Genomic DNA, 26,359 nt, shown 5'->3' with positions numbered 1-26,359 from the left:
ATCGCAATTGATCTACCCCTGTGAATTTGCGTTAAGCGTGGCATCTCAGTCAATGGCGAAATAAAAATGCCAACGTGGACAATTAATGTGGCTGAAATTAGAGTATCCGTTGAGATTATTTGTTTGAAAAACTCCGGCTTGGCTTGATTACGCCGCGTGATTTGGACTAAAGAAGCTCACAAAGTCACACAATAACATCGTCACGCTTGGTTGATTTTAGGGTAGATTGTTGAGAAGGGAGATCGTTCTTGATGTAATACCTGACCAAATATTCCATTATTTCCTTACAGCTAAGGTGTACTGCAGAGGGGGATCTTTGTGCGTTTCTTTTTTTGTTCAGTATATATTCCAGCGATAGCGCGGATCTGATGCCGATTTTCGAGGGGTACCTCATTAAAATAACATGCATGAGGCATCCAACAGGCATCTAGCTCACATTCAATCCAGTCACATTATATTGAAAATTGGCTAACCAGTCATTTCAATTATCCTAAATGATGAACGTTTAGCAGGGAAATATAACTACCATTTTACGGACTTTGGTATGTCTCGGTCCGAGGACAGATCATATTGCCTTCCTCACATGGGCGAACGTTCAACACTTATTTTACCATGAATAGTACTAGGTTAAATCGCAAGTGGTTTATTTTTTACAATATGGTGTTGCCAATTCGTTTCAATAGAATTTAACATGGAATGGTTAAAATCAAAGAAAGGCAATTTAACATCTTAAGTTGCAATGATAAGTGCTGCTCTATCAGCCCCCGTTATACGTCCTCATTTCAACTTATAACGTAATAACCGGGATTTTAATGAATATTTGAGAAAAGAATACTAACATTCTATTTATACGAAAAATATGATTTGGTTGAAATAGGTTAAACGTCTCACGAACAACCAAGCTAGATGTTCCATATCGGCATGTTCGAAAGTTGAGAGAGATAAATGTACCTCAAGTGTTCCTTTATCGCGACCATCCACGAGTTACCCCCTCTTCGAAGAGTTCTTGCTGGAAAATGCACAAATCTCGCGAGAGAATGCGAGGATACGGGGGCAAAAAATCTACCATGTGTAAACAATATGCCCCACCTTCACTGTATTGAACCAACAAAAATAACTCACAAGAATAGAGGTCATATAAAATGCATTTAGTGATGACATTTCAATCAAATTGTTTGTACAAAACAAGCCTTCTGACGTTTCATTTACATAAAGGTAACACACGATACTCTGTATGCCGCTGACGGTCCGTCACAGCTGTGACGCGTTAGCTGCGTCCTCTTTTTCAATATCTGGCCAATTTAACATGTCTGCTTGCTATCATAGGTGTACTAGCTCTCCAATTTTCTTATTTGGAGTAGGTGATACCTTTTCTTTGACTTTAAAATATTACCCAATTCATTACATGGAAGTTCGTGGAAATTCGTATCTGAATGATTTAGCGCTGCCATGTTGTCCGTTGCCCCAGCGAGTACAGTTAAATCCCCTCCTATTTGAAGAGTTCCACTGGTCGCGATATCATCTATTGAACAAGCTCAATGATTCGATTGCATGAAACAGGGAACAAGGAAGTTATCGTTGGATCAGAGGCGCCTTACGATGCATCATGACATACTAGACACATTATTTTCGCTCTCAATTCTGATGAATGCTTTTCTTAAAAAGTTACATTTATTGAGTTTTGTTTCCATTGTGTTACTAGACAAACGTCTTGTAACATGATATGGCATTTCCGTAGAGGACCGTTAAGCGTCAAATTAAAGAAAATAATACATTTTCTCGTTATGTTTATGTTAATGTACGACCTTTATGTCCTCGCTGTCATTGATTATAGTCATACATTTCCATGTTAGGTGTCAACAAAGGCTTACAGATCGTTGTTACGTGTCGACAATGGCTTACAGATCGTTGTTACGTGTCAACAATGGCTTACAGATCATTGTTACGTGTCAACAATGGCATATATATCATTGTTACGTGTCGAAAGTTCCATACAGATTATAGGTACTTGTCAACAGTGGCGTTTAGATCATTGTTACATGTCAACAATGGCGTACATATCATAGTTACATGTCAATAATGGCTTACAGATCATTGTTACGTGTCAACATTGGCGTTCTGATCATTGTTATACATCAATAATGGCACATAGATCATTGTAAAGTGTCGACAATGGCGTTTAGATCATTGTTGTGTGTCAACAATGGCGTTTAGATCATTGTTGTTTGTCAACAATGGCGTTTAGATCATAGTTACGTGTCAACAATGGCACCAATAGATCATTGGTACGTGTCGACAATGACATACAGATTATAGTTACTTGTCAATAGTGGCGTTTAGATCATTGTTACATGTCAACAGTGGCGTACATAGCATAGTTACATGTCAACAATTGCGTTAAGATCATAGTTACGTGTCAACAATGGCACCAATAGATCGTTGGTACGTGTCGACAATGACATACAGATTATAGTTACTTGTCAATAGTGGCGTTTAGATCATTGTTACACGTCAACAATGGCGTACATATCATAGTTAAGGGTCGAAAATGACATACCGATCATTGTTACATGTCAACAATGGCGCACATATCATAGTTACTTGTCAACAATTGAGTTAATATCATTGTTACATGTCGACATTGACATACCGATCATTGTTACATGCCAACAATGGCGTACATATCATAGTTACAGGTCAACAATGGCGTTAAGATCATTGTTATGAGTCGAAAATGGCGTTTAGATCATCGTTACGTGTCAACAATGGCGCATAGATCATTGTTACGTGTCAACAATGGCATATATATCATTGTTACGTGTCAACAATGGCGCATAGATCATTGTTACGTGTCAATAATTGCGTAAAGATCATTGTTACGTGTCAACAATGGCATATATATCATAGTTACATGTCAACAATGGCGTTAAGATCATTGTTACATGTCAACAATGGCGTACATATCATAGTTACTTGTCAACAATTGCGTTAAGATCATTGTTACGTGTCGGCATTGACATACCGATCATTGTTACATGTCAACAATGGCGTACATATCATAGTTACATGTCAACAATGGCGTTAAGATCATTGTTATGTGTCGAAAATGGCGTTTAGATCATCGTTACGTGTCAACAATGGCGCATAGATCATTGTTACGTGTCAATAATTGCATAAAGATCATTGTTACGTGTCAACAATGGCGTACAGGTCATCGTTACGTGTCAACAATGGCACATAGATCATTGTTACGTGTCAACAATGGCATATATATCATTGTTACGTGTCAACAATGGCGCATAGATCATTGTTACGTGTCAACAATGGCATATATATCATAGTTACATGTCAACAATGGCGTTAAGATCATTGTTATGTGTCGAAAATGGCGTTTAGATCATTGTTACGTGTCAACAATGGCGTACAGGTCATCGTTACGTGTCAACAATGGCACATAGATCATTGGTACGTTAATAATTGCGTAAAGATCATCGTAACCTGTCAACAATGGCGTACAGGTCATCGTCACTTGTCAACAATGGCGCATAGATCATTGTTACGTGTCAATTATTGCGTAAAGATAATTGTTACGTGTCAATAATGGCGTACAGGTCATCGTTCCGTGTCAACAATGGCGCATAGATCATAGTTACTTGTCAACAATGGCGTTTAGATCATTGTTACGTGTCAACAATGGCGTTCAGTTCATCGTTACATGTCAACAATGGCGCATAGATCATTGTTACGTGTCAATTATTGCGTAAAGATCATTGTTACGTGTCAATAATGGCGTACAGGTCATCGTTACGTGTCAACAATGGCGCATAGATCATTGGTACGTTAATAATTGCGTAAAGATCATCGTAACCTGTCAACAATGGCGTACAGGTCATCGTTACGTGTCAACAATGGCGCATAGATCATTGTTACGTGTCAATAATTGCGTAAAAATCATTGTTACGTGTCAACAATAGCATACAGAGCATTGTTACGTGTCAACAATGGCATAATGGTCATCGTTACGTGTCAACAATGGCATACAGATCATTGTTACGTGTCAACATTGGCATATATATCATTGTTACGTGTCAACAAAGGCATGCATATCATTGTTTTGTGTCAAAAATGGCTTTCAGATCATTGTTACGTGTCAACAAAGGCTTACATACCATTGTTTTTTGTCAACAAAGAAAAACTGATAATTTTTATGAGTCAGTAAAGGAATGCTGATCATTGATTCTTGTCAACAATAGTGTACTGGTAATTTTAAATTATCAACAAAGAAACGTGTCAACAACGATAGTCGGCATTAGAGCTGCGTTATTGCAAGGAGGTAAATACACTGACGTACCCTGCCTCCAGTACACATACAAGTACACACATACATTACACAACACAAGGAGGTAAATACACTGACGTACCCTACCTCCAGTACACATACAAGTACACACATACATCACACAACACAAGGAGGTAAATACACTGACGTACCCTGCCTCCGGTACACATACAAGTACACACATACATTACACAACACAAGGAGCTAAATACACTGACGTACCCTACCTCCAGTACACATACAAGTACACACATACATCACACAACACAAGGAGGTAAATTCACTGACGTACCCTGCCTCCAGTACACATTACACACCACAAAGAGATAAATACACTGACGTACCCTGACTCCAGTACACATACACGTACACACATACATTACACACCACAAGGAGGCAAATACACTGACGTACCCTGCCTCCAGTACCCATACAAGTACACACATACATTACACACCACAAGGAGGCAAATACACTGACGTACCCTGCCTCCAGTACCCATACAAGTACACACATACATTACACAACACAAGGAGGTCAATACACTGACGTACCCTACCTCCAGTACACATACAAGTACTCACATACATCACACAACACAAGGAGGTAAATTCACTGACGTACCCTGCCTCCAGTACACATTACACACCACAAAGAGATAAATACACTGACGTACCCTGACTCCAGTACACATACAAGTACACACATACAATACACACCACAAAGAGATAAATACACTGACGTACCCTGACTCCAGTACACATACACGTACACAAATACATTACACACCACAAGGAGGTAAATACACTGACGTACCCTGTCTCCAGTACACATACAAGTACACACATGCATTACACAATACAAGGAGGTAAATACACTGACGTACCCTGCCTCCAGTACACATACACGTACACACATACATTACACACCACAAGGAGGTAAATACCCTGACGTACCCTGCCTCCAGTACACATACAAGAACACACATACATTACACAACACAAGGAGGTAAATACACTGACGTACCCTGCCTCCAGTACAAGTACATGTACACACATACATTACACAACACAATGAGGTAAATACACTGACATACCCTGCCTCCAGTACACATACATGTACACACATACATTACACACCACGAGGAGGTAAATACACTGACGTACCCTGCCTTCAGTACACATACACGTACACACAAACATTACACAACCAGGGAGGTAAATACACTGACGTAACCTGACTCCAGTACACATACATGTACACACATACATTACACAACACAAGGGGGTAAATACACTGACGTACCCTGCCTCCAGTATACATACATGTACACACATACATTACACACCACAATGAGGTAAATACACTGACATACCCTGCCTCCAGTACACATACATGTCCACACATACATTACACACCCCAAGGAGGTAAATACACTGACGTACCCTGCCTCCAGTATACATACATGTACACACATACATTACACACCACAAGGAGGTAAATACACTGACGTACCCTGCCTTCAGTACACATACACGTACACACATACATTACACAACCAGGGAGGTAAATACACTGACGTACCCTGACTCCAGTACACATACATGTACACACATACATTACACACCACAAGGAAGTAAATACACTGACGTACCCTGCCTCCAGTACACATACAAGAACACACATACATTACACACCACAAGGAGGTAAATACACTGACGTCCCCTGCCTCCAGTACACATACAAGTACACACATACATGTACACACATTCATTACACACCACAAGGAGGTAAATACACTGACGTACCATGACTCCAGTATACATACATGTACACACATACATTACACACCACAAGGAAGTAAATACACTGACGTACCCTGCCTCCAGTACACATACAAGTACACACATACATTACACAACACAAGGAGGTAAATACACTGACGTACCCTGACTCCAGTACACATACATGTACACACATACATCACACAACACAAGGAGGTAAATACACTGACGTACCCTGTCTCCAGTACACATACAAGTACACACATACATTACACAACACAATGAGGTAAATACACTGACGTACCCTGCCTCCAGTACACATACATGTACACATATACATTACACAACACAAGGAGATAAATACACTGACGTACCCTGTCTCCAGTACACATACAAGTACACACATACATTACACACCACAAGAAGGTAAATACACTGACGTACCCTGCCTCCAGTACACATACAAGTACACACATACATGTACACACATACATTACAAAACACAAGGAGGCACGTCCTTAAGTGATCTTTATTATTACAAGAAAGTTAAACAACATAGATACAAACCAAACAATGGCGTACAGATAATTGGTATGTGTCAACAATTGTTTACTGTCTATTGTTACGCGTCAGAGTGTACTTATCAGTGCTATATGTCATCATTAATGAAGGTCATGAAAACGTATCGTGCAATATAACTATATTCGCTTCATCATTAGAGCGAGACAATTACGCACTTTACAGCAACATGTGTGACATGTGAAAAATGTGGTTTTGAAGCATGTAAATATTCGTTGTGACAGCTTACTTGATTAAAATATGTGATATTGACAATTTACCTTGTTGACACAAAGCCATGTGAACAGATTGTCAGGACATAAAATGATGGTGTGGTGTGATGGTTCGTATTACCATGAAAACTAAAAACAGAATTCCGAGAAACTACAACTGTGTTTTTAATTGCAATTGAAAATTGAAGGGCACATTCTCCGTTAAACAAAGCTCATCGTGTCGTACCGATAACAAAGTATATATCGGCAAAACCAAATTATAAAAATTAATTAAGTCGAACTTCACATTTCCGCTATAAAAATGCCATAGGTTCAATAAATTCATATAATGGGGCATGTGCATAAAGCTACGTAACTTAAATAAAAAAAATATGCAATAACTGTGTAAAGCTCAAAGCATGTTGAGTGTAAAATGAGATTGTGTTGAATTCTAATATGACGGGAGATTATTTTTATTATCATTACAGGAAATACATTCATATATTGATGAAACAAAATATTCTTTTCTGAGCTTGAAGGAGAACTTTAATTAGGGGTTGCCTTGACAAAACTAATCTAAATAAGAAACAGCTGAAAGTGTTTCATATTCGTGGCATGTGATATATCTTGATTTTTATGTTGTTCTCGAAGACGGATGCTAGGCAGATACCGCCAAAATAAAGAGTAAGAAAGTGATGCCAAAGAAGATATAGATCTCAAGTGTAATGGGGACAGCAGATCAATGTCTGTATTCCTATTTATAATGAATATGTATATGTCATAAGATGGTTGACGCTGCTTGTTAAACATCAATCCCGATATTGACACCCTTACGTTGCAGCTAGAAATTACGCTGGCACGGTTTACATAAATAGAAGCGTTTTTTTGTAGTTTTTTTCTTTATTTTTTTCTTTTGTAGCCAAAAATTGTAAATTGGTTACATTATAACAACTTGTAGAGGCACACTCTCCTTTTTGTTTTATTTCTAAACGTTTCGGAACACGAGCTCTCATTATTTTGACCTTTAGTATCACTGATGAGCCATAAGGAACTGTAAACATTTACCTTATGTGTCATCTTACGAATTTTGCAAATAGCTCCATTTCTATTTTGTATTTCTATCAATCATAAGAGGCTAGCGAGTCGCTGTTGCGAATATTGTATCTACATATATTGCAGTATATAGTATGACATTCATGGTTTCATGATATTTGACAAACTGTATGCTGGGAAACCGAAAAGGAGGAACGAATTTTATGCGATTATATATGATGCCGTTGTACTGCTAGAGGAGAAACGATTCACCTAATGCAATTTCACCTTCTCATGAAACATTAATGTTTTGTTTTTATAGATCGAAATAGACCTTTAATAGAATCAAACGGCTATTGAGATACGTTCCATCGCTTTGACGCCATGGTAACGAGACAGTATGTATCCAACCCGACAGATACCTCGGCACTGCGGCCCTAATATTCCCATACATCAGTCTCTGAAATCAACTGAAATCGCATAAGTTAAGGAGAAACATTAAAAATGCATTATCTACCTTTCCAAACGTAATCGTCGGCTAACTATCTGTTTTCATATTGTATAACTTGCACTCGCCATTATTATTGACTGAGAATCATTATGTATTCTATGGCTTAACGTTCCAATGCGTTTGTTTAACCACTCGGTCTAGCATATTTTGAATATAAATGAAAGTCAAACAGGTTTTTATTATAAAAAAAACATATTGTGACAATATCTAGAACATGAATAATTGAACGTCGTAATTGAGGCGTGTAATATTGTAAAACAATGTCAATTCCATATAGAATAGACACCCGATCGATGCCTAGGGAATCTCAACAGAGACGCATACTATTTCAACTGAGAGAGAGATTGTACTGTAAATGCAATACATATCCATAGGGAACACTTAACACAACCCGGTGATCAGGTTAACTATCTGTCAACCACTGTGTTATTGTTGTGCAGTGTTTGGTTTGTTGTTTATCGTCCTGACAGCATTACAGCTATGGGGTTGTGCGAGGACATGTGTCTAGGGAGACACAGTCGGGAAAAAAAAGAAAGAAAGAAGGAGCAGGAACGAGAGAACTAGAAAAGATAGATGGGTCAGATCAATGATGGTATCTTCAATGTCTCCAGGTAGTAAACAACGAAGAACGAAGGACCCACCCCCGCCTCTGCAGCGGAAGGGTGGGGAGGTGGGGCAAAGTTTGTAGCGTTTCTGTTTCTATTTGCTTGTTTGTTTGATCTGAGTTTAATCAGGCCTTTATTTTTCATGATTCTGGACAGGTTGTGCAATGTTGTGTTGAATGATCGAGTGACTGTGTATCGGCATTGTTCCTGTACAAGTAGACTATTAGTTAAATGTTTGTATCGGGTTATTCTATGTCCCCTTTGCAGAAAGATAACACAAACATTAAACTCTTTCACTTTAACTTTAACTAGTATTAAACACACATACACATGACAGCTTCTTTAACAATTGGATGATTTCTAATATCATATCCCAAAGTAATTTTCTCCAAATAGCTCAGTAATCATAATTAAGGGTGGTCGGGTGGTGCAATAGATAGCGCACTTGCCCTTCACCAAGGCGACCAGTATTCGATTCTCCGATCGGACGTGAAAATGTACAGTGTCACCTGCAAGATCACGTGGGTTTCCCCCGGGTACTTATGTTTTTCTGACATAACGACACTACGCACGCTTACATCCGGGTCAACAAGAGTGTTAATTATTTCATTAAGTTGAAATAACTTGTTTCATAATTGTTGAAAAATAAAGAAAATTCATATTTATATAAATACTAAGTAACAGCGAGGTGGTTCCAGTTGTCAATGGTGTGTGTGCGCTAAGATTGTATATGCACTGTTTTGAATCCATGATTAACTAAGAATAGATACCAATCCCTTCAATAACAAGACTAAGCCCGCCATATTGATATCCAGCGCGCGACTCCGATCGCGTGACCTATAACAATCTCGTGGATCCGACCATACAAGGTCACAGCAGTAACAGTACACAGAGGCTGGGAAGAGTAAAGGGAAGAGCGGCCTCCAATCACCCGCAATGTGATTATCAGGTATTGACGGATCCGAGGTTTCCATCACCAACACACGTTCATTCTTTGTGGTTTACTCACATGAAACAGACAATACAATTAAAGATTTAATCACAATTCGATTGTGTTGGCGAGGCAATTTATTTCTGTCTCATCAAAGCGTTTATTTCATTGTTCATTCTGTGAATTACCTGTCGTTTATTAGCAAAACGACAATGTCGTGTAGCGTGCTGGTGCCATTTCTGTGTGTTTACAAATATTTACGATGACTATTCGCTGATTACTGTGCTCTGTGTTGGGAATATCGATAACAAAAAGGCATCAAGGGAAAGTAATAACCAACGAACAAAAATAGCATCAAGCTGATCTCCATTTGAACAAAACAGATTAGTTTTGTTTTGGTAAGTGTGTTTAAACAAGGTGTCAGTAGGGTTTGTGATTTCCTGAATAGAATGAAAGCGATGAAAACTGAAAACAGGAAAACACACGGTTGCTGATCATTTTGCTAAATTGAGGTGAACTTAAGCAGTGTTTGTGCAGTCTTGTCAATGAGCGGTAATCGACTTTAAGGAAATACAGTATTGACGATATTGCCAGACATTAAAAAGCTATTTTAAAAGGGCAAGGGTACTCAAGGAATGTTGAAATGATTGTTTGGGGTTTAACGGCTGCGCTATAGCAAAGATCATATGAAGATGGTCGATCGATCGAGAGACAGATCCTTAGTGTTTCATTTGGGGCAGTAGATTAATATTGTTTCTTTAATGTCTCAGAAGCAGAAGACACATATCGAAAAACCCCGATGCGGTTAGGGTGGGGGAGGGGAGGGGCGGGGCGAAGAGGTACATCTGTCGCCTCGTACGACTTACAATGCAATACAGCAAGGCTAAAAAAAAAAGTATCTCGGAATTAATCCCGATAAATCCACCACCAAGCAAAATGTGGACGGATTCCATCAGGATGGTTCTCAAGCTAGTCCAATGTCGGCGTTTAGTCTGGTTGAATAGGCAGAGCAATTGAGTAGTCTCTATCTAGTATTTGTAATAGGGAAGCTATCTATGGCTTTGCAACCCTGGTCCAGCGTCAATTTGTTTTCGTTTGCACAAAACGACAACATTCATTTTGTTTATGTTTCAATTAGCAAATCAATTAATGGTAATGCAATTCCGAGTATGGCGCTATAAGATAACCTCAGCCATGAAATACCACGTGATCAATCCCTCTGAATCGATTGGCCAATAAAGGGGCACATCCATTAAAGACCATTCTGCTGTGTCGATATGTCAGGAGCTGACAGGGGCCTAATCAGGGCCCGTCTTTGGTGGACGGACGACTCTGACGTCTAATTAAGACGAATACCTATCCCTTTAGACGTGAATCTCTTAGGAATACGGCTCTCAGCACACTCCCGTCCAATCCTATTTCAGGGGACGCTAAACGTGCAGTGACACACTTAATGATGACAAGACAATCTTGGCTCCGAAATGTTGCTTGCTTCACACCACTTACTATCGTTAAGCAAAAGGCATTTGGCCGTGACCCCTAAATTACCATAATCAGGTCACTTGTCTGTCGTCTGCGTACTTAGACACATTTATGATATTAAGTGGTCAGCGGCAGAGAAGGGCAACATTGGAAAACATCTCGAAAACATCAAGAGGGTGTCAACAAAACCTCAATTCAAACAGAAAATCGGTTAAAATATTCGGCAAATTATGAACAAAGGAACGATTTACTTGAGACTATGTTTACATTTCATCTTAAAAGTGGATTCATGTGAGTTACTGAAAGCTTCGGTGAAGTCAATTTTACCTATCAACTCGGTCGTTAATTACTACGCTCTCGACAAAGATTGCAAATTTGTTTTGATTATTAAATATTTAATACAAAGAAAGGTATTCTAAATATGTCTATATTAATAAAAAGATACTGGGGAGCGCACTCGACCAAATACTCGGGTAGGGATCACGGTAGGGTATCAGTATGAGAACTGCAAACGTCTTTGAGACAAATTTTACTTGGCACCTGACAAAGTTTTAAAAGCCATTTCGTCTTCATGTTAGATACATTTATAAGTATTTTAAAATTATATGAAAAAAAGGTCCACGCGTGACCGGATATTAAGTCAGTAATATTGCAGGAAACAACATATATAGCGACATTGTAGACAATGGTGTAAATTATTCATCTTTATTAACTCAATTTTCAGAAAGCAATAATATTGTTCGTTGTATATACACAGGATATATGTTTTACTTAACAGGCTATATAACATAACAAACACATAATGACTGATCACGTCCATGGCTAATCTGTCATACAGTGGCGGTCATGCGGACGTTTCAAAGCTGCTTTGTTGCCTAGGATAGACAGGGCGTCGCCCAAACGTAGCTAATGATACTGTCTGGGAGTTGATGATAACAAACATCAATTATTGCAAAGGTAAACAAGGTGTAAAACTGTATATTCTCGTGAGGGTTTCAATTTCGTCGATTTCGTGGGTACTTTTCATCCTCAAATTCATATGTCCACGAAATAATAACAGGTTAAACGTGGAGATATTTTTTTTCGGTTTGGTACAGTTTTTGATCTGAAACGCTACCGCTTTGTGTCTATTGAAGCGTTCATCGGGATCGGGAAGACCAGATATCGTTGGTTTGTCATCGGTTTTCAACTTCCCAGTTATAACCAAATTTGCATCGCTATGTTGTAGTTATACCGAGGTAGCTTGCCTAGGTACGTCCATCTATACATTGAATTGATTAACGTGAGTATTGCTCAAAGGAATGCGTTTCCAACAACACTAACGACCCGCGTTTTCAAAACTGTTTTTTAAAATGATTTTTTATAGATATGGTTTACTGTACGTTTACAACACGGCTGAAAGTCGTTCATAGATCTTTTCATATAACTTAGAATATGATTTTAATTTCGTGGATAATTGCAATCCTCGAATTCATGTACCCACGGAATGTTTTGTTCTTTTGGGGGTAGAAAACCACGAAATTATGGCCCCTCAAAAATATATGATTTAACAGTATATGTTGTTTTGTTCAATAGCGTGGTTTAATATTGTATTCCTTCAAAGTTTTAGATGCATATCTTTTTGAGAGGGCTATTTTAATCAATAAATAGACAAGTACAATAACGCTCTCTGACCTCTGGTCAGACTTGGTAAAGTCACTGTTTTACAGACATGACAACTTACACTTGAACTAACTTGGAAACATCCCAGTATTAGAGACAGAAGTATTTCGAACCAGCAATGTCTTTCATATTTTATTCTTCGTCCTCGAGTGAAAACACCCGAAAAGGAAGATAAGAGAAGTTATGAAAGAGAAGGTAATGTATTCCAATTGCTGCAATGGGGCAGCAGATACAAAATATTGACTACATAATAGAAGAAACATGAAATCCCCGATTCTGCAAGAGGTAGGGTGAGGGTGGGGTTAAATAAAAGGCCTATTACGATAATATACAGTCGCATGCGGCAGGCCTCTTCTTTTCTTGAACCTACACGGGGTCACCAATCGTTTACATCGAATTGAGTGTCTGGAGTGGGGTCCTCACATTGGTAATACTTGAATTGATGTCTGAAGCGAAATTTACGCCAATGCCTCTCTGTTTCAACAGTAAATTAGACAATTTGGAAATACAACCTCTGGGCCCTTAGCATTAGCGATGAGTTATAGAAGGACGAACCACTTGAACGATGCATCGTTATTCATTTTTGGTATACAATGTCTATTTCCAAACTTTAAAAAGGCACTCACAAGTGCCATATGAAAAAAAAATGTCGTTAAATAACATAAGATATGACTTGTCATTTCAAACATGCTTTGGATGTACTTGAGAAAAAGACGCTTACAAATAGCCAAGCCTTTTTGATTTACATGGTATGCCGTTATCATACAAACCGTAACTCTAATAATCAGAAATCTACAGCACAATGCAGATATCAGTTTCCGTTTAATTGTTATTAACAGCATGTATTAAAGATAGAATACACAATTAATTTCAGTTTTGCTGATGAGATCGGTAACTGTCCATCGTCTATCATCATATCGGGAATCTGAAGGTCTGACGTTTGACAGAATCACGTGCGTTAGATCTCGTATCCTACACATGCCACAATCCAGACGTATCGGAAGCTTCGTATCTATTCATCGGCCGTCAGTACTAGCGCCGGTAGGTGGCAACACAGTGGCTATAATTATCTTTCTTCACTCTTCATAGAATTCAATATATGGAATACTGGATTCTGCGTCTCTTTCTTAAAAGTTTTATGTTGTTCTGTATTCGCAGCATGAACAAAAACAATAAATATAACCCCACATTTCTGTTGCCATTCTAATAGAGATCTACAAATGTAGACTATTGACTATAACGGGTGATGCTAGAAAACATTTCCGGAAACGAAATCGAGGTTTTACCCCGGAACAAAATAACTCCCTGTATGTGAAAGTCTTGTACAACGTATAAAGATAGGCAATGACAACAGTACAGGTTTGTTTTGTTTTGTATTGCCATAAGGCCCATCGACAATTTACAAAATAAAATATACATAAAGCTAAACATGAATAGGTATAAAAGTTCCTAAAATATACCAATAGCTAATAGTTCATATCTGCCCAGGGTCATCTTGGATAACAAAACTATGATATATAACACCTCAATTAGGAGTCCGATGACTTGTTTTCAGAAAACTATTATGTTTCTATTATATTGTCAACATGATTGATTAAGTTTGAATATTAACGATCCATCAACACAACGCGATCATACGGGGTCAGATGCATCTTCGCTAGCCAAGTGTTCGCTTCGTATACGCTCCACTTACCCTTGGCGGATATAGCCGTGTCTACCGAGCCTTCAAAATTTCGTGCGGTGCCAATCGCTCGCATCCAATGAAATTGCGCCTTACATATAGCACTGTTGACGAAGGAAAACAGTAATGGCGACGCCCTGTACGGAAGCACGTTTTCGTTTATGTCAGAGTGTTTTGCTCCCAAAAAATAGGCGCACGATCTTTGGGGAAACTTCTGGAGATTTAAATCAGTTGGTGGAAATCCTTGACTACGTGCCACATGTAAATGATGACCTGGGAAAATATGTGTGCTGCCTTTGGATTGTTTCCATATTGCTCTGTCATTTATACTCCGCCTCGACATACACGTGTTTTTGTCAACACACCGATGGAATGTGTATGTAACGGTTATTCTGATTGGTTAACAAAAAATTGGGAGAAAGAGCGATAACTCGGTACATCCGCTAGGTGGCAGTGGAGGGAATTATGAAAACACGGTTATATCCGCCAAGGGTAAGTGGAGTGTATACGAAGCGAACACTTGGCTAGCGAAGATGGCTCATATGTTGATAAATAGTTAGTGTTGGAAGAGAGATTCGGTACTTAAAAAATGACAAATAACCTTAATATTGAAAATGATTAATTAAAGTTTTTACAATGTCTCTGACAAAGAAGAAAACCGCCCGATTCTTCTAGTAATTCAATATAAGTCACACCATCTGATCATAATGTGGGATACAGAAAACCTTTGAAAACCAAGATTAACATTTGACAAAGATACTCATAATTGCTTACATACGGCTATTAAAAATGTTTACTTCTTTACTTATACGACGGCAAATATGCGCTTGCGAGAAAAAAATATTCCAAGTGCCAAAACAAAAAAAAACCTTAAAACAAAGATGAAATTGATAACGATAGCTTCAGTGGTTTTATAAACACTATGTACCTCATCAGCTTAGGAAACCTATCAGGAATTAGGTTAAGCTCTTGTGTTTTCTCGCAAATGCTTGTTTGTTTGGGACTTGGCGTCTTTGCAAAATCTATGGTCACATAAGGACAGGTACCAACGAAGATATGGTCGACACAATGAGTACGGAAGAGATAAAAGAAATATACATAAAGTGGTGCAATGGGGAGCAAATGTATTAGATTCTTTGATGCCCCATCGGTAAAAGAAAGCAAAAAAAATAACCCTTCTCCCTCCCCTCTCCCGATTATGCAAGGGCCCCATCATCATCCGTCTCTTACTGTACAACATGCAGCGGGGTACAGCAGGCCTTTTCTTTCTTCCAACCTTCAGGGAAAATGTGATCTTCATGTGAGCGGTTTCATACACTGGACGTTTTGTGCTATCATACATATAAGCTATTTCACTTATAAAAAAACCCATATATATATAGTAGTGTAAACATGGTTTGAAGGTGAAGGTCGAATTTTCAATACGTCATCTGTCAGTTGAGGTTTCGTCTGAATTCTTAAAATTTCCTAACAAGACCTTAGCTGTTACAAGAACTATAAATCTTAACAAGCCAAACAAGATATATTTACATGTGCGTGCATATTGAAGGACATGTAAATACCATCGATATTTCCTGTTTACTATGATCAAGTACCACCATGTGGAAAATTGCTTTTGTCATTCTCCCTATTTCAAATATGGTTATTGTTGATCGGTTGATTGATTGCGGCTTTTATGTCTTCACAGCAAGCTAAGATCATATGACAGCGACGGAGCGCACTTTGGCTACAACTGAGCAAAGGTTTAGATTAAATGTGAATAAGGTTGATCTTATCAAAGTAGCTTCCGAACCACAAAACTGCAGGATGGCAAAATGTGTACATATATCTAGATGTATCGATCTTATCATTTGTTTGTTTTTGTTTCAACAGTGTCTGATCATGTAATGTCTTTTGAAAAAAACAGCTGCCCAAGAGAGGCACCGTCGAAGGGACTAGCTTGGTTTTATTTTGTTTGACGTCCTTAAGCTTAGGTATTTGAAGGATGTCTGTATATGTAATGTATGCATGCATTATATGTAAAGGCGGTAAGTTGGTGTATTTGCCTCCTTGGGATAGAGCGAATCTTATGCCAACTTTATGTCGCTACCACACTGAAATACCATGGCAACGGCAACCAGCACAGCATTCCGCCGAGTCACATTACACTGACAACAGGTAAACTTTTTGTTGCCATAACCTTAAATGATAAACGATAAGCATGGAATAAGGACTAGCATTTTAAGACCGTTGGTATGTCAAAGCATGGGGACGGAACCAATTGCCTTGTTCGCCTGGGCGAACGTTCAACATTAAAGCCAAAGGTGTGGCACTGCAAAGCAAGGCGCTAGACAAAAGAGGAAGTTATACTAAAAAGAAATACAAAGCTGCCAAATATTGCAATGGAGGCAGCGGATTTATTTTGGTCGCATTAGGATTGAATCCCGTATTTCAGCAATTTTTATAACTATAAAAAACACAATGAATAGGTTATGTGTATTCCAATGGAAAAATAACACTTCAGACTTTCACAATAATTATTTTTTTCATCAACTGTTATGAAGCATATTCGTGCAATGGTACAAGTGATCACGTCATCTTTTTATTTTAATTTTAAGATACATACATTCTTTCGATTGAGTTGATAAGATCAGGAAGGACCTGCGAAACGTATATGCTTTTGACGTACATGTGTACAGGTGCGTAGGTATCATTTTATCTACATTAAATTGCACCAATTCGGTAAACCGGTATTTAGTTACAACTGATTTCACAGTAAGCCATCAGGTAGACCCGTGAGTGATCATTAGAGCACATCGAAAGTTCTTCAAAGGTCGTTCGTAATACCTGTTAACAAGGTAGCTCATTTTTATCTCAAAATAGAACCTGATACTGTATATGTCCATGTATCAAACGCCGTATGACTAAGTTCAATTAGTTGAAATGATATCTTTATTTAGCAAGGAAGCGTACGTCACGTATATATAAAAACAAGAATTCCACGGAAGTGGATGTGTCGCCTGCGCAGAAAGCTGGGAGATTGTGCTTAGCACTGCATGAAGTTTGAGTTTGATCGGCCCAAGGAAACTCAAATTATCGCACGAAATCAGATTTTCTATTTATAGTAACAGTGACATTGACCTTTGACCTTAGGACCTGAAAAGCAATCCCAAGCAAGCACTTTGGGTAAGGAAGCACTGCATGAAGTTTGAGATTGATCGGCACAAGGAAACTCAAGTTATCACACGAAAACATATTTTCTATTTATAGTGACAGTGACCTTGACCTTTGACCTTCGGATCTGCAAAGCAATGCCAAGCAAGCAATTTTGGTAAGGAAACACTGCATGAAGTTTGAGTTTGATCAGCAAAGGAAAACTCAAGTTATCGCACGAAAACCTCTGTGCGGACGACGCCGCCGACACCGACGACACCGACGTCGACATAGCAATACCTATGTGTCACCAGCTTTTCGCAGGCGACACAAAAATGATGCGACGCGTGTCCCATTTCTTAAAGAGTTATGTATAAACAATTCATTAGATACGTAGCAAAACATGCAATTGTTGTTTCAAACAATGGTATGTAATATATATATTGCTTCTAACACGTCAGTGATGTAGCAACAACTTTTCGTGGTAAACAATCATGTATTTTGTGACATAATAATGCGCGTGAATATCCATTTTGCTCTATACACAAAATAAATATACCAAATGTTGTAAAGTGTTAGAGCATGCTGAAAAAATTGAAATTATTTGGGTGTGGAAATGTTCGCGCTTTACGAGTGTAGGTAAAGCTCGAAAATAACCAAACGCGAATATATATTTATCGATTATACAGATAATAACCTTAAAGGATCAATAGATATTTGATCCATTCCTTGCGCGAAAATCTTTCCAGTTACAGTCCTTATTTTGCATTAAGAAGAATAAACAAGAAACCACCGATCTGTGCGTCTTTTTACTTAACAATTGCGTGTTACAAAAAGCTGGGATGTTTAACATTCATCTAGAGTACAAGGATGTTGTATGCAAATTATGAATATTTATCTTGTTAAAACTAACTCGCATCGAAGTATGGCGCCAACAAAGACACATTACCGTATAAGGTTATGTAAAATATATTGACGGAGAATGTACCCCATTGTTCATAATTAACAACATAAGTATGCCGATGGCGGATGATTAATACATCTCGATCCATCCAATAAAAACAGTGTGCATAAAAGGGGAAACAAAACTCGTACCAAGGAGTAAAGCAGTGTTTTTACATATTCTCTGTACACACAGCGATGGAGATTTATGTGTTTAATTAAGCCTGCAATTATGATCAGTACTGCTATAGTTTGGACATTAGAGCACAGGGACTGGTCTCACTCTAATTTGCAAAAAAAAAGACGATACTGGCACTTTCAAACAGTCAACATTTTAAGTACATTAACGACTATTTATATATAGAGAATAATACATGCCTGTTTCCATATCACACCCAGTATCAACTCGAGACTGCAATATCAGCCCAAGGGCTGATATTGGTCGAGGGTTGATACGTGGTGTGATATGGCAAAGGCGTGTTTTTTTTCTGTTTATTATATATTTACTAATAAAAACTACTAACTTATGATCATTTTTTCTTTTGAAATATTGAAAAACGAAAAAGTTCCAAAAGGGGTGTGATACGGGTTTTGCGGGCTGATACGGAGAGGGCTGATGAGGGTTTTGGGGTGTAATACGGCGGGGGCTGATACGGTTTTTGGGGGGTGATACGGCGAGGGCTGATATGGGCTAGAGCAATTGTGTCGTATCGCATATACAAAAATCTCGAATTAATTAGTAAGTATGTAATAAATACTAGTACACTAATTTATTTATTTGTTTACGGTATTGCGTCATTACGAAAGTTGAATAAAGGGTCTTATGAAGACGTTGTCCATGGTTCTATTTTGTTCGACGTCCTATTTACAGTTAAGGTTATTTAAGGACGTGCTCCATGTGTATTGTATATGCGTGCTTGTGTATATGTTTACCGGAGACGGGGTATGCTGGTGTAATTGCCGCCTTATGATAGCGCAGATATGATGCCGACTTAATAGTGCTATCTCACTGGAATACCATGCCGAAGGCTCCTAGTACAGTAATCCGCCGGGTCACAATATACTAACCATGGGCTAATAAGTTGTTACGATTATCCTAAATTCTGAACGTTAAGCAGGGAATAACAACTACCATTTTAAAGGACTCTGATGTTCAAAGATGAAAGGGCAATTCACGGGATATTTTAAATGAAATATCTTACTGAAATTTTTTAAAAATATGAGCACGTTGTTCTTACATCCACCAAGCCATATTACTCGGAAAACAGGTATCAAGCAGGTAAGATAGACACAAACAAAAAAGGAAAACGTTTTTTAAAACGTTAACTTAAGCCAGAATCCAAAGTGTTGTAATGTTGCAATCGATAACATTCGGTCAAAGAAGAGTGCAGATAATAATATCTCCATTTTTGCAGGTGTTCTCACGAAAGTCGCGTCTTATGATCATGCAATCAGATACATCCGGTCATTAATTTGCTGACGTCCCCTGACTGCAGTGGATCTTTTTTTTTCTTTTCTTTTTCCGGAAGCCTTACGGCCCAACGACAAGTCATTTAGAGCCAAACAACAACAAAACAGACGTTCACAATAAAAAAGCATTTATCAAACTTATACTGAAAGTTTACAATGTTTAAAAGATGATGCAATAACAATCGTCAATAGCAACCGAATCTGCTGTAAAATCTGACATCATAATGTTTGTACAAATCAACTAAATGTAACTAATGAAATAGCAATGGAACAGAATTGGCATTAAGCTTTTTTTTTCAAAGTTGTTACATTTAAGTATTTGTAGGGTACCTTTAATCATAGATACATGTATCATGATAAAACTGATTTTTCTGTTTATATTGCCATCATACTTTCAGCGTTTTTATATATATTTTCATTTAATCGTGTCATAGATGTATATCATCGTTATAAGCTAATTGTGTAAACATACATATTATATACATGGATTTATTCTGACAAATTATATGATTTTACAATCCTTTAACAGTCAGCTCTGAAATAAAAGAAACATAAGCATGACTTTATCTCAAGTATTTAAGCGAATAAACACGTTCTCCCCGAAAAAAATATCATTTTTCAAATACCCTCGAGTATTCCTACTCTCTCCTTTTTTTACAAACAAAAAAAGACGTCCCGTATGTTTCTCCACAGGATAAGGATTAATTGGGTCGTGTGTTAGTCCAGTCTCCTGGTGTGAAAACCTTGTAAAGAGGATTAGGCTCATCTGTGGTACAAAGATATATATTTGTAACAGCTACTTCCCTTTATTGTGAGTACAATGTATTGTTTGTGTTGAAAATGTTTATGGTGTGTCAACATTCCTACAGTATGCTGATGGTTATACATGTAAAGTGAACGTATACTACAACAGCATGCCGATAGCAGTTTGGTTTGGTTTGGTTTTATAGGGTTCGCGTGCAACCATGTGCAATGCAGCAAGCAGCTGTGTATGTGTTCTGGAAGCAGGATATATTGGTGTATTTGCCTCTGTTGCCGATTTTATAGTGCTACCCCACTGAAATATTATCATTTAATCATTCTACTACAATTTACCCTCTGACACAAGCCCGCCCCTACGGATTAACGCCATAATAAAGGTATCCCTAACGACAACATCAAGTCCATTGTAAGACAGGAGTATTAACACTAACAATATTTTTTGTACTGACCAACTTCCCTGTGCCTGTAACTTGATACGATCATTAAACCTATCACGAGAATAATAGTTATTTACACCATTAAGCCATCTGGGTCAAATCGATATAAATAATTGTCGTTGTGATCTAAATATTTTACCACAACCCATTGAACATAGCGGACATGACAGAACCATCGACTTTTTTGCATAAGCCGGTCTATATGTCGACCGTACCGTATTGACATAGGGAAATACGAGTTTTTAATAGGCAATTTACATGCATAAAACAACGGCATGCGAATGATTTTTTCTGTGTTTACAATAGCAATGTCTAAAGCTATAAGGGTTTATTTTTGTCAGATATTCGTTTGTATGTACTCTTTACACAATACAGGTGACTACCCCTTTAAAATTTGGTATATTTTAGATACGGCATGCAGAAAAATGAACTACACTGCGTCATAAATCTGTTTCGTACTTTTAGGACTCATTGGTGATGCCAGGGGCCAAAATGTTGGAAATCTAAATTGTTTTACTTCTCCAATTCAGGAGTTTTACGCACCTGCCCCTCTGTTTCCGAGGGACAGGTGCGTAAAATTCCTGAATTTGGAAATTGAGAATTGATTCGCAAGGAAGATATCTTGAATATCGAAAAGCCCGCGGAATATAAGACAAAATTGTGAAACAATTGATGGGAGAAGGGGTCATTGTGTTTCGAGAAAATATATTACCCATACAAAAACCATGTCACGCTATTTTTTCAAATCAAAACAACATCTCAAAGACATTCGTTCCTGCAATTGTTTTTCGACCCATTCTCACCCCGATTCCCATCTTCACCCCTGTCTTCCAACCTAGGCCTCAACCAACAGCATCAGAAGCCGCGATATAGTAGCGTAATAAAACACAATGTTTATTTCTGCCCAGCGCCATAAGGTGGACGGGCATTTCGTGACCAGACACCATTCCCAGTACATAACGTGGTCTGATGTCCAAACTATAGCAGTACTCATCCCTAGTGCATTCTTACTCAAAAACATAACTCTCAGTCTATGTGGTTACAGAGAATATTTGGACCGTGTTATAAAAACACTTGCCAAGTAAAATTCATGTCTGATTCCACCTTATGGCTGGGCACACGGGACTATCGTTTCGGATTCACACACGACAGTATTGCGTTTTCCGAATAACCTTTGGAAATACTAGTGTTCATACATGTTCCAACATCAAAGATTTAATAATTCCCTATACACATCTACATGTATCTCGAGTATGATTATTTCTTTCTTATAACGCTAATGCAATTGATTAAAGACCTGCACAGAGGTATTTCTAACGAGAACTTGATGCATTCTGCTATGAAAATAGTAAACTGAGGCTACGATAAAGATTTAAAGCTACTGGTCAGCCGGTAGTCATCTATGTATATTTTGTAATTAGTTGTTGTTATAACAACTTGGAGTATATTTGTATGCAAAATTTGTTTGTTTAAGGGACTAACGTCCCGCAACAGCAAGGGTCGTATGAGACCTGGTGCCGAAAAAGACACCTCCAAAAAGGGGAAGAAGATCGAAAAAAGGTAGACAGAAAAGATATTAAATGAAAGAGATTCAAAGTGTTACAATGGGGGCATCGGATCAATGTTGGCCTCTTCCCTGCCTTCATTGTAGTAGACACGGAAGAAACCCTGATTGTTTCCACATGTGTCGGTTATTTACGATACATATGAACTGGGATAAAGATCTATTCTTGTTTTTTGCAATGTCCCCTCAAAGAACACAAATAAGAAAACGCCCCAAATTCCGCATGGGGGTTGTATGCAAGACCCAGTTTTATAATTGCTTGTTATGTTAATCACAATCTTGTTATAATATCAATCGTTATTTAAAGAATCGGGATTTTTAGAAGATAACAAAATTATATAGAGTCATAGTTTTTTGTTTTTTTTTTTTTTTTTTCTCTTCAACATGTATATTAGTAAATATACACTCTACATGCAAGATTCTGATTTATAAAAATTCATTTTTGACATTTTGTCATTCTCGTTTGTCTAAATAAGACTAGAACAGCAAATGTACAATACCCTTCAAATAACAAGATATATATATATATTTCTTTCCGGTAAGATTTATTTTATATTGTCAAAATGGTAAATATTCTAAGTATATAATTTTTTATGTAAACGGCAATGGAGATCGAGGCGGTCACAATTCTTTTATAGATATCTACGTGGTTTTCGTAAGTTAAGCAGACATACCTACATATTGGTGATATCGCTTACTTTCGAATGTCTGACGTCACATTGACAATTCGGGTCGTTTAAAGCCAAACAACGCTGTAAAAATGGACGTTTACAAAAAAACACCTAGTTAGTTACTTAACGGCCCAGCATTAGTTAAGTGCTATCAGGCGTGACAGCAGTAGGAAGAGAAATTCACAAACTTATCACAACAAAAGAAACTATGTTAAAACCTTACAATCTTAACCCCTTAAGCACGCAAAACTCTTACCTTTTATCATTTAGTTTCGTTTGATGTATTTAAGTATACACCAAGCTTAAACTATAGGATTAAAATAACTACCTCACGAATTCATATTGATAACATGATTTCACAAAATCGAATATCGGATGTCGCAAATTAAATCTGTGATATGTTTGTTACTTTGAAAGCTTGATAGAATATTTGATAGCAATTATTCATTTTGAATGTTATAACATGTTCAAATCGACGTGGTTTTTTTTTTCGAATGCTTTATCCTGTAAATTCATATTGAATGAATGACGTCACATAATCTAATACAGGATACCGAAAATTGAAAATGGAATTGCATATACTGAAAGCTACATGAAAGGTATCAAATATTTATTCCGAACGCCCGTTATCAACCTGTACCTTCGATTGCTTAACCTGGTAAATTCAATAACGTAGATCAAATTACTCATATCATTTCATTACCGAATATATGATATCGCAGTTTAAATTCTGAAAAATTTAAAATGATTATCAAGTGTTCGAAAAGTAGATACAACAAAACGGTTTTAAATACCGAAACGACACCAAAGTTTACGCATTCGGCTAAAGAAATATTCAATGAATACAGTCATTAATAAAACCAGTCAGAACACACCCATTACATTACCAAAAGGTCCAAATTCACTACTTTTTTCAGGAATTTTTAATACTGTCTTTTTATAGATGTTTATTATATATATCTATTTTTCAAGACGACCCCTTCATGTCAGAACCCGTCTCTGTCCACTGACTTTGGAATTGTCTAATTGTATATAGGACACGGTGTAACTGACCAGCCAAGCGATATTTTTTTACACACAAAGAGACGTACGTTCTTCGGTAAAACGCCGGTACTCCCGACGGGATGATAATTTATGTGGCCTATTTACTTAAGCACCTTTCAACAGAGGATGAGTCCCTCGATTTGTTAAATAACAATAAAGATATATACAACCTATTCTCCGCCAATGTATCATAATATACAAGGTTCCTTACCTCCACCACAGGAGCCTCGGGTTAGACAACCAAAAAACATCACCCCTCGGGTTGAAGATTTCTCTGTCACACCCTCAAGGTAGGGGAAGATTCTATTAATCCATCGATAACCATCACCACATATTTTACCGAATTTAGATTTATCAAAATGACATCCACATCGGTTTGACTCTAAACTAACTTTCAGAACCTGCATATGCCTCTCAAGTATATACAGTAAACACTTTTAAAATACTTTTTAACATAATTTCTGTAAAATTAACAAAGTCATTTTATAGTGTATTAATAGTGGTACAGTTCTCGTGTTACTTACCCTCTCGATCCATTGCCAGTTCGGGAGGGAGAGTCATCAGGTCTCGGATTGCCACAGGTACCCTTTTTGTGGCAATCACCTCGACCTTTACATTTTGACAATGTCCTTTTTCCTCCAGCTTCCTAAACACTTGTAGCTGTATGTTGTTTAAGGTGAAATAGTGACCGTCTTTTTCGACCGCTTGTATTTTAGGTAGCGTACCCTTGCTCTCGAACTTTGCGGTCAGTCTTTCTAAGTCGATTTCTTTGGTAAGGTCTCCGATAGCCGTCTCACCGGTACAATTTGTAAAGTGAATGCTGGACGGTGGTAGATAAATCATCATCACCACCGATACATCAGAATTTACTAGAATTTACAACAACACCGCTCACTTGTGTTGATAAGAAAATACACTTTTGAATATAATCACAAAACTTTTTATCCAATTTTGACATTTGAAGCACCAACTCGTAATTAGTTATAACACACCTGGATAGTAGAGACGGGACATCGACCAACGTCGATATCTCCGTGCGCGGTGTTCCTCCATATCATATACCCACGTGTATGCTGCATAGCACTATTCTACGTACTGTAATATACCAGCTTCATACTCAGAACAGATTGATGGAGATTTGTTTTCGCCGTGGTGTCAGATGTACGTTGCTGCCCGGGTTAGATGTTACATGATAATGGCATCCATATACCACGTCGCCCGGGTATGATGGCTGGCTAGTTACATGACAGGAAGGGAGGAGGAAGGAGAGACATGAAGCTACTTTTCCCGTGTTGATAATCATCGATCGACTGAAACAGGTTGTTCGCTAAGGATGAATAACTGAACACGTGGACCGTGTACTCAGAAACACCATATTGTATTATATGGATATATATCATAACCGTAGCGTTGTAAACACCGACCTACTTCATGAACATTAACAAGTGTTGTATCACAGGTATTTTCTTGATGTTTTAATACAAAAAAAAGGTTACCTACATTTTGTTGTCATTATAATTGAACTTTCAAACAGGGCAAA

At 37.8% G+C, this 26,359-nt stretch overlaps 1 protein-coding gene across 1 annotated transcript in view; it reads right to left on the bottom strand.

Annotated features, from left to right (window-relative positions):
- The window catches only part of LOC110446155 (glutamic acid-rich protein-like), an 80,311-nt gene extending 54,168 nt beyond the window's left edge, over window positions 1-26,143 (bottom strand). The window contains exon 1 of the mRNA XM_021491156.1: window positions 25,344-26,143. Coding sequence (XP_021346831.1) covers window positions 25,344-25,665 — 322 coding nt within the window. The 5' untranslated portion in view covers window positions 25,666-26,143. The remainder of the gene's footprint in view (window positions 1-25,343) is intronic.
- Between the last annotated feature and the right edge of the window lie 216 nt (window positions 26,144-26,359).

Source organism: Mizuhopecten yessoensis, unplaced genomic scaffold (assembly GCF_002113885.1).
Source record: "Mizuhopecten yessoensis strain PY_sf001 unplaced genomic scaffold, ASM211388v2 scaffold2597, whole genome shotgun sequence".
In the NCBI taxonomy this organism is placed as follows: domain Eukaryota; kingdom Metazoa; phylum Mollusca; class Bivalvia; order Pectinida; family Pectinidae; genus Mizuhopecten; species Mizuhopecten yessoensis.
The sequence above is the reverse complement of the archived record's forward strand: the minus strand, read 5'-3'. Positions and strand labels throughout refer to the sequence as shown.